Genomic DNA, 11,432 nt, shown 5'->3' on the forward strand with positions numbered 1-11,432 from the left:
TATCGGATTGTAACTTCCCGAATTATGGCCCCTGATTGTAAGAAAAATCACCTTTTTTTAGCTTGTGGTCCCTCTGGAGGTTACAATTATTATCCGATTTAAAAAAAAACGTTTGATTATATCACTGTTACGTCGTTATGAAGGTTGAGTACAAATGTTATGAAAATCGGACCAAAATTGACGGACAAAATGCCCGCCGCTTGTAATCGAATAGTGTAAAAATATGGTGTATCAAGGTTATGGAGCCTGTAGAGGTCATAATTTTAATCCGATTTTGATGAAACTGGAAATTCATGTTTATAACCCAAAGATCTTGTTTTTTTTCAATATTTGCGCATATCGGATCGTAACTTCCTGAATTATGGCCCCAGATTGTACGAAAAATCGCCTTTTTTGCTTGTGGTCCCTCTGAAGGTCACAATTATTATCTGATTTCAAAAAACGTGTGATTATATCACCGTTACTCCGTAATGAAGGTTGAGTTCAAATTTTGTAAAAATCAACCCAAAACTGACAGACAAAATGGCCGCCCCTCGTTCTCAAATAGCGTAAAAATATGGTATATCAAGGTTGTGGACCCTATAGAGGTCACAATTTTTATCTAATTTTGTTGAAACTTGAAATGTAAGTTTATAACCCAAAGATCTTGGTTCTTGTCGATATTTGTGCATATCTAATTCTAATTTCCTGAATTATGGCCCTTGATTGTAGGAAAAAATGACTTTTTTTTTAGCTTGTTCTCTATCCATCTCTTGAAAATGTGGGCGTTTCCTGCCTGGCAGCTGCTGGTTAAACCAATTGAATCGAGTTATTTCCCCTGAACAATTAATTAATTAGTCATTGTTGTAAACGACCGCAAAAATTACTGGTGCGGTGTTTGTACCTTAGTCTTAGTGTGTGTTTTTAGTTTTAGCGTGTTTTGAATGATATGTATGCCATTAACTCTCCATGAGTCCTGTCTGTATGGATAAGGGTACAGTCCTTATTTGAATGGAAAATAGTTTTGTTTTTCAAATAATTACTCTTTTTTTTTATTTGACAGTGTTCGAGATTTTAATTCACGATTGAGTGATTGGATGTTAGATGAGAGTAAAGGTGAAACATCAGAGAACTGTCCATGGAAAACGTCTGCTAATGAATTAGAAACGCTGAAAGATAAAGTAAGAATTCTATTCTATTTTTTATTTCAGTTAATTGCATATCGTAGTTGTCTGATATATATGTCTGTACAAGTCAAAAAATTTTGGTTTTCTATCCTCTTCCTAAAAACATAATTCTATCAGTTTTAAAATGACCTTAATGGTTATATATTTCTGACTGTTAAAACTGCCAGATCCATTATCACAGTTAGAGGGTACAATATCAATAATTTTCGCCAGCCCTACTGCTCAGAAGATTTAGCTGCTGTGGACATATGTTTTGTTGCCTGACAACCCAATCATTAAAATTTATATTGGTTAACTATCCTTTTGACAGTAAGAACCTTATTAAGTTGCAACAACTATTATAAAATCTTGTTAGCACCTTATAGATTCCAATTCTGATCTGATCTTTTCAAATTTTGAGAGTATTTGTAATTCATAAATGCAAGGACAGCTTGGCTGCTGGGGGGGGGGTGTATGTTTTATTGACTGGCAACAATTGTTTATTTCAGACAAATCGTCATATACGTTTACGTGAACTAATGATGGAAAATTCAAGGGATGCATCTTTAATTGTGATGTAAGTATTAAATTAATAGACTTATTATGTATACTTATAGTTATTAATATATTCATTTGATGAATATCCAGTTTACATTGTGAATTTTTCGATTTAAGTATTATATATAATTAGTCTTGTTTAATAGTTGTTGTTGTTTATTACAAGTTTAACGTTCAGTACATAATTAATGATATATTATTGACAGGTTGATTTTAATTATTAAGATTATGTTCATGAAGCAAAAAGGGTATACACTTAATATGTGCCAATGTTCTGGTAACTTGTCAACAGTTCTTCTGTTAGGGTGACCCACCATAAATAAATATCTCCAAATATCTCGACAATTACGCCACAATATTTATATATATGCCAAGCCTCAAATCAGTTTCACACAATTATAGTCACTAAATAAACGATCATGTTGTACTTAATAAGCTATGACCATTAATCATCTATAAATAATAGACTGAAAACTGGTTCCAAGTGTCGTCTATAACATCCAGACACTTTTGAGTAAAAGATAGGTTACGTGCCCTTGTTTTGAAATTAGTCTCGCTTAACCAGTCTATCGACCATTCTACGTCTGATTGACGGGTCGGGATAATCAAGACTACTTTTTTATGAAACATAACAGAAAGCTAGAACAAGAAATTGAATTTAGAAATTAGCACGTTAGCTAGCTCAACAATTGTTTTAAGAAGCTTGTAAAAGTAAAATGAAACCACTGCTAGTATCATGTTCCTGTCTAACCTGAGTGTTTCAGAGATATTATTTGTACTAAACCAAAAGATGCCGCTCTTAACGGTACAGTTAATGATGAAGCGATTTAAAAAATGAAACGAACGTAATTTCTAAATCTGCTGTAATAACCAAGAAGCTTAATTTTACTGCTATTCAAAATCGTCAACAATAAATTTTTTACGGCTGTAATAGTTGATAGATTTGTAGAGAATTGCACGTGCCATGGCTATTTATAGTATCATACTGTCAGAAAGTTTGTCTCGACACCGCGAATGTGCACGCTTCAGTGGTAGTCTCGAACTATCAGCGGTGGACTGTATTTCAGTAGAGGGCATGGGTCACCCTACTTCTGTAGTATAATTTTATTCTACGTATGTTCAAAAGCTGTGCATCAGTAATGTAAATTGCAGCCTTCAGACATTTTAGCAACATTATTTGAATACCGGCACATTATTTTAATATCATACAAATTTAATAAAAGTTTCTTCTTTACAGGACACTGCCTATGCCAAGAAAAGCTGGTTGTTCCGCTAGTATGTATATGTCATGGATAGATACATTAACAAGAGACATGCCACCTATATTATTATTACGAGGCAATCAAACCAGTGTTCTTACATTCTACTCTTAGTTGACATCCTGAAATATGAAGACTGCGCATTTAATTAATTGTTAATGTTAATAGTGCTGATTGATTGCTACTTACTTAGTTATCAAATAGAAATAAGTCATATACTTTTAAGATTTATGTCTGTGATGAAGTGCAATCATATTTTTGTTTTTGAATATAAGAATATAAATAGCCCCAATCTTGTAATATTTGGATGGCTGATATATTATTTATATGCTGCTCATTATTAGGCCATTAAAGGAAATATTCTATTTCTCAGATATCTCTGTATAACATGTAATTTCAAAAAATATAAAAACATCCTCATTGATTACTGTTTGTTCATATTTACTTGGTAAAACTGGAAGTGTACCCTAGGTTCAGTCATCTAGTAACATCTTCTGATTAATGTTTTTGACAATCGAAAATGGTACTGGACAGTTGTAAATTGACTCATTGTTAAAAGAAATGCTGACCATCAATTTGTCTGGTTAATTTTTAAAGATCTTTTAAGTCTTTTGTGGATGATAATTATACTCCATTGAGGAACATTCATATTAGAACTTCCAAATCTCTCTTTATGCTTTCATCTGTAGACTGAGACGAAAATAAGTTACTGTTTGTAAAGAAACTTAAATTCACCTTTTTTGAAGTATTACCCGAGAACTAGTATATTTTTTGTATGCCGTAGTTCTGTATATAGGACTGAGATAGTCTCTATAACTGCTGGGAAAGCCAGATATAACATAGCTTTAGCCAATATGCAATCATCTTGTATATATGTATATATGTAGGTATTTTTTTAATAGAATAGTTGACCAAGGGCATTAAACTGTTATAATAGTGTACATTGTTTGCCAATCTGATTAAAACACAAATCCCATTTGTTTCTTTTTTTTATAGTTCAAAATTTCTTTTACTTGTCTGTACTACACTAGAATAGGGAAGCGTTGTTATATAATCGCAGTCTGGATGATGTGAGGGATTAAATAAGGAAAGGTCTGTTCTGGCAAGTTTTTTTGGCGTGAGGTGCACAGAATTGTAGGCAACCCACAAGAAACATCAACGCTGATTGGTTAATCAAATGTCTGACATCACAGGGTCAAAAGCCACTTGTATGACTGCTGACGTGACCTTCCAACCAGTCAGATCTTCATGTAGTATAGACCATCGAAAGTATAAAAAATGAAACAAGATATAGATCTGTATTAATCAGATTGATTGTTTGCTTGATAGAGTGTCTTTCAAAACTATAGTACACCGTATTGTACTGTTTGTGAATTGTCGTAGAGCTATCAAGGAAATTAAAAGAAACACCAAGTAATCATGGATAATAAATGAAATGATAATTTAATACAAGTCAAAAGTTTGCTTTTATGGTGTGAAATGTTTAGTTGCATCAATAGAATGTAAACTTAGTGTTACTGGTAGTCTTGAAATGATTCTTGTACTGTGTTGATGAAAATTAACCCATTCTTTTCTTTTGGTTGTTTTTTGTGTTAAGTATCTTTTTATTATTTCATTTTATAATTAGAAGTGTGACAGATTTGATTTATATTGAATGGCTACTTTAAAGCAAATTGTTTCAGTCAAGATTGGTGAATTTTGGGGAATTTCAAAATTTTCTAACCAAACTTATCCTGCTATAAAAAAAAACCAACACAATTACAAGCTATCATGTGCTTAGATCTTTTGATTGTGAAAGCCATTGTGACTCGTTGAGTATGGTGCTGGCTCAGAATCCAGGAGATCCTGGTTTTCATTATGGTATTGAATCAGAAAGCTGCATGGAAATTTCAAGCCAGGTTTCCCCCTTGTCAGTAGTGCAGACAAGGAAAAGTGTCTAGTTGTTCGAATGGGACAAAAGAACATTGACTACCTGTTAAAGAGTAGGCCAAAGCACTGCTGACCCTCACTTCACACTGCATAACAGTTTCTGCAGAAAAGTTTGACATCATTTCATTGTAAAGCTAAGAAATATTGTGTAAATTTAATCAGTGCTAGGTTACATTTAGTTTCTTGACATTTAAGTTTAGGGAATATTTTGTATAACAGTATGTCTTATTGATTTATTTACACATTTAGATAAGTGCTATTTTCTGCCATTTTAATAAATTAGATAATTAAATGAACAATTTTCATTATTTTGATCATATTGCATTGCATATTTCTCTTGTTAATCTTCATTTTGTTATAAATGAACTTAGTTCTAAACAGGTCACAGTTCTATGTAATACAATTACTGTTTATTACCGAGCACTGTTTCAACTAGACTTCTCTAGTCTTTATCAAGAATTGTGTCCTGTGTATTTCTAGTTCATTTATTAAATACCATTGGAAACAATTGAATCTTATTTCAGTTTTCATGTAAAATTTGGGCACCAAATATATAGTGTACATGCACAATTATATGTAATATGCATGATTAAATCAGTTCTTATGCAATCAAGAAATATTGGTGGATAATATGAATAATAAATCCGATAATCTAGTGATAAATTTATATTGCACATTAATTTTTTAGTTAATTCCAAACTTTATATAAAAATTCTGAAATTTTGTAAAAGAGCTGATCAATTTATTCATACAATAAATTTACATAACCGCAAAAATATAAAAACGATTTTGAAACCAAATTGAAAATGCTTTAATTTGTCAGTAATCAGTTTATTTGGAGACCATGGTTAGATATGCTTTCATCCCATAGTTGAAATGTGTTAAATATTTTTAAAGGGACCCTCTTTAAAATGTTGTTTCAAGTGTCTTTACATTGTTATCATTATACATAGAATAACTGTATATATACCAGAACAGAAACTTACTCATATTTTTGTTACGCATTTAGTGTATATAGTATATTGTTGTAATGTATAATTACTTGTATAGAAGATGTCTAGTTTTGTATACATATTTATAGTGTTCAGTATATTAATTATGATGTACCCAGATGGGTAGAGGTTAAATTATAAATGTTAATATTCTTATCTGAATTATATTAGATCTATTTAATACAACTGTTTCACAATCATTTATTTCTGGTCAGTAGACTGTGACGGTGTCTTTAATTGGTCTGGTTTATTTATATAAACATAAAACAGGATATGGATTTCCAATTTGGCTTCTTGAATTTGAAGTAACACATTTGGTAGAGTGATATTAAATATTTGATTTGACCTCTATCCATTACTTATCTTAACATTGTCAAGTGTGAAAAGTTACATACTAACATCAAGTGACACATTTAATCAAGATGTGATGGTGTGATTGTAGACAAGCTGTTTGTTACAGCAGTTACGAGTATATAAGTTGTATTACTTATCACACTTGATGGTTGTGAATATTCCTATTACTAGTTATAAACATACTACGCAAATACAACTAACTCACACACACACACACACACACACACACACACATTACGCAAATATGTCATACTTGCAATTTACACAAGAGCTTATGCCATGTCCTTATGAACGAATATATAGTTCAAATTTTAAAAAAATGAGTTTTGGAGGTGATATATATATTTAGTTAATGACATATTTATTAAACATAATAATAGTTATTACTTGTTTTAGAACAATATGGTTTGGTTGATACTCCATAAAGTTTATGAAAGATTGACTTATACCAATTACTCAGGTATATAAAATGAGTAGACTATTAAGAAATTGGGTTGTGAAATGACTACTCTAGAAAACTTTTTTTTTTTTTTACATTGTTCAAAAGCTAGATAACATCCAACATCATTCAATCTTTAATTATTGACCTACAATATACTCTGGCCATTTTTTTTAATGGAACCAAATTAGTGGAGAAAGTTGATGATATTTCCAACAAGAAGGGAAAATAACAGAATTATACATTGCATTGTAATATTTTATTTGAAAGGACAATAATTTAGTCTTATTATTCAGAATCTCGTTTCCAGCTTTTATATTTAAACATATTTTACGTTATTTTCTTGTTCAGTTATTATATTCCAAGTTATTTACTTATTTTATTTTTTACTGCCATTTTATTCCAAAAATATACATTAATATTTTGAGAAAGGAGATAAATGTAGACAACACAGTTGCTTTACATTCCCATTCTGTCTATAGTCTATTCTATCTATAGCAGTGAGAGACTGTATTAGAATATTTGTTAATACTTAACATCCTAGTTAGAGTATAATGCCATGCTTTGCCAATACTAACTTTAATGTATTTGTTAGCAATTTTTATATGCACACGTTAAAATGTGGTCATATATTGGCCTCCCGTATCCGTAAGTCTGGCTGACTGGCATCCACAAACAATTATGGCCCTTGATCACTTTGAAATATCTTGTGGATGCTCCACAGGCCAAAGTGACCATTCTATTGACTTTAGTCTTTAGATTGATACAAGATCTTGAGACGAACAATTATATTGATTTTCAATGATTTTTGATAACTTGAACAGCTAAATATGAAATGTTTTGTATACTAAACATTAACATACGATAGAACTAGAAGCCAAACAAATTCTAATGATTTTCTGATAATTACTTAAACATACATTATGCAAGAGCTAAATCTGTCTATTGCAGGTCTTTCTTTAGGCCTAAAATGTTATCTAGATTATTAATTAGACATTAATTAACTTATCCAGACCATAATCAACTCTAGATGGCATCGCTAGCCTGCGATCTTACGTGGATTGTGATCCGATTTACTGCATAACTTTTCTTCTCGATTAAATGGATAATCGAGACTATGCTGTTTAACGTACTGACTTTAGTAATGATGACCAAGGCTAGGCAGAAATTTTATTCGCTTAGTTCTCACTCCATAGTGGATCAATTTGAATGAAATTTTCAGCAAATTGCCTTTACGTTATCTATTTTTTAATTATTATAGTGAGAACTGCCAACTCGTTATCGAATCTCCCATAATGTATCTTTAATGAGTTGTTACTCTTAAGAAGATTTTAGTGTATTATAAATGTTTCATTACCGACAAAAGAACAAATATGTGACAACTCTTATTGACTGTCCGGGCAACTTAGCTGCTGTGGGCGTATGTATCGTTGGCTGGCAACCCATGTTTTTAAGGATATTGGTTGTATTAAAAAACACTAAAGTATCTATCGAAAATATATAATTACATTAATCAATATGAAGTTTGACTAGTAGGCAGCTGGACAGGTTATTGTTCTGTAATTCTACTGGACAAAAAAAAAAAGAATGATGCCCCTCCCCTGTATGGTTGGCCAAAATTTGTATTTCTATATAGAGATAGAGAGATTGGGTTTACTGTCCATGCAATACAAACTAGGTCATTTTGGGACTAACATATGGTTCTATTTTATTTCAATAATTAGCTGTGGGAAAAAAACAGGACCTGGAGTTGAAAACCCATGAGGTTGGACAAGCGACCCTACTTCTTGTCACATACAAACAGGATATCAAAATATGCCACTTGACTCAGTGACAGACAATATGATCTAACACTTACACGTTGAACCATTCGGCCACCCACCCCTTATTTCTATATACCACATGCTTCTAAAATAAAAACTGTATCTGTTGTAGTTTAGGGTGAACAGGTGTATAGGGTGCTAGTTATCAGTATTGTAATATTGGTGTATTGGTGAACAATGTCTAATATAGGCAGTGTGTAATAATCATACCATAATACTTTCTAGTTATTGGGACCATGTAACAAATCGGAATGTTTATATTTGTCTTATTTTTATTCTGTTTGAAAATATTGAGTTAATATAAATACTGAATACTTCCTTTAACTGGTGTGTGTAGCTTTAAATGTTTGTTGGTTGGTCGAAATTGAATTTCTTTACATACATTTTTTTCTTTTTATTTGGATGTACTGTCTCATAAATATTAAATTCTGTGCAACATAAATGACAGTGTCTCTTAGTCACTGATGGGATACTCTTTAAAGTATTCTTATTTATTTTTTGTATAGACTTTAAATTAATTTCTAGTATTACTTGTATTGCAATATTCTAAATCTATCAATGTTTGGGTTCGGATTTGAATTTTTATGAAAAACAAACAAAAATACAACTTTTTATGACAGGAATTATCTACAGAAATAAACAGAATAATGCAAACGCTTTTTGTTTTCTTATATTTACCCCAACTATATATATATATGCACCAAATATTCAGGGCAGAGATTTAAAGGGAATTGATATAGCATAAAAAAACAAACAGGTTTATTTTTGCTGTTATCTGATTTATAAATCATATCTCAAATGATAAGCACAATCCGACTTTTGAAGTGACCCACTTTTATTTCTCATGTATAATTGCAAATAATCATAGGCATAGGAGCTCAAAGTAATTCAGGGGGGCATAAGAGAAAATTGCCCGAAATCAATACCGTTTTTTCGGGCATACCTATCATAAGAGAGCTTCCGGCATGCAGTGGACAAGAAAAAGACGAGAAAATACTTTTCGGGCAGTGTGCATCTCATAGAAATAAGTTAGTTATATTTTTTCTCTAAACGTTAATAGAAAAAAAAGGTCGTCGAATTTTTCATTGCCCGATGCAAATAATGGCAGTCTTTTTCCTGTTTATTGTCCCCCGCCTTTCGAAGAAAGCAGGGGACTATTGAAATGGGTTCGTCGGTCTGTTTGTCTGTCTCTCGGTCTGTCACACTTTTTGGGACACAATAACTCTCCTAATTGAGCTAGAATGTGCAAACTTGGTGTAGGTGTTTTTTAGGTCAATGCCGTGATGGAGTTCGATCATGAGCATTTTCTGCTTGGGGTAAGCAGAGATAAGCAATTTGATTGGCCGAGACTTTGGAACACAATAACTCTCCTTCCTAATTGAGCTAGAATGTTCAAACTTGGTGGAGGTGTTTATTAGATCAATGCCTTGATGATGAAGTTTGAAGATGAGAGTTTTTTTGCTGAGGGTAAGCAGAGATAAGCAATTTGATTGGTCGATGCTTTGGTGTATAGATTTATCACATAAATACCTTGACTAAGTTTGATAATTAGCATTTTCTGCTCGGGGTAAGCAGAGTATTAAGCAATTAGGTAAATGCCTTGATGGAGTTCGGTGATAAACATTGTATGCTTACGATAAGCAGAGATAAGCAATCTGATTAGTTGGTTATAATTAAGTGAGAGTGATGAAAGTCCGAGTATAGATTCATCATATTATTACCTTGACTAAGTTTGATGATGAGAATTTGCTTAGGCTAAGGAGCAAAATAGCAATTTGTTTGGTCAAGACTTTGGAACATAACAACTCTGCTTTTAATTGAGGTAAAATGTATAAAATTGATGTAGATGTTCAATGATTAGCGTTTCAAGCTAAAGCTAAGCAGAGCTAAGCAATTTCATTGGTCGATGCTTTGGGACAAGATAACTTTGATTCTATCTGTTAGAGCGTGATGAAACAGTGTATATAGTTGATAATCAGTTTGATTGCTCGATAATTTCGAAAAAAAATAAATGTGCGATTAATTAATATGTGTCATCTATTTACTTTGGGATTTCGGCGGGGGACATCAGCCTCACTGTTGGCTTGTTTTCATAGGATCTTTAATAAATAAAATCTAAAAATATTCCAGTTTAAATGTATCTAATCTTGGGGCAGATATTATTATTATTATTATTGTTCGATTTATATAGCGCTTCATTACACGTGAAGTGTTTCTAAGCGCATATCACAAACATATACTTCAAACACACAGAAACAATCAAAATTAGGAGAACATAATTAAACACAGCTGCCTGTTAGGCGCTATTATTCAAAGGTTTATATCCAACAAATCAACCGGCTAATCTCTATATTGAACTCAGTCGAGGTATTACCTGATGAACACCTACACCAAGTAGAGTTCAAAAATAAAAAACGAAGTTTAAAAGAATCAGCTTCATTAACAAAAATTAAACAATCAAAAACTAAACAGATAAATCAAATTCAAACGAAACAAATAAAACAAAGAAAATGAAAAGAGCAGTTCATTACCATTCTACATTAACAAAATAAAGGAAAACAACTTGTGAAATTTTTTTCAAAAAATAAGAGCAACGTAACACTAATGTTAATACTTTTTTAACGAACATATTATAAATATAATTAATTTTACCTATAATATCTATTTCAGAAATCAGACTTTATTTTGCAAAAAAAATAATCCAAAGAGTTGTGTACGACCATTATCAATCACTTCATCAAAAAAATGGCAAATACCTTAGAAGAAGCACCCCAAAGACATGGTCAATCTTACCACCATTCTTATTCAAATTTTTGATTTGCGGAAGGTGGGTACCAGTGCCATACAAAAGACCCTATTTCAAATTCCCGCGCTTTCAGATTCTTATCATATCCTTCTTTTTGACGTGAATGATATATACTTTAACTTTAATT

General features: G+C 31.8%; 1 protein-coding gene across 1 annotated transcript in view; it reads left to right on the forward strand.

Moving 5' to 3' along the window:
- The window catches only part of LOC126818900 (solute carrier family 12 member 2), a 32,887-nt gene extending 23,740 nt beyond the window's left edge, over positions 1-9,147 (forward strand). Inside the window, exons 21-23 of the mRNA XM_050546545.2 lie at positions 1,043-1,160; positions 1,655-1,722; positions 2,941-9,147. Of these exons, the coding sequence (XP_050402502.1) occupies positions 1,043-1,160; positions 1,655-1,722; positions 2,941-3,076 (322 nt within the window). The 3' untranslated portion in view covers positions 3,077-9,147. The remainder of the gene's footprint in view (positions 1-1,042; positions 1,161-1,654; positions 1,723-2,940) is intronic.
- Positions 9,148-11,432: the final 2,285 nt, after the last annotated feature.

This window comes from Patella vulgata, chromosome 4 (genome assembly GCF_932274485.2).
Source record: "Patella vulgata chromosome 4, xgPatVulg1.2, whole genome shotgun sequence".
NCBI classification, from domain to species: domain Eukaryota; kingdom Metazoa; phylum Mollusca; class Gastropoda; family Patellidae; genus Patella; species Patella vulgata.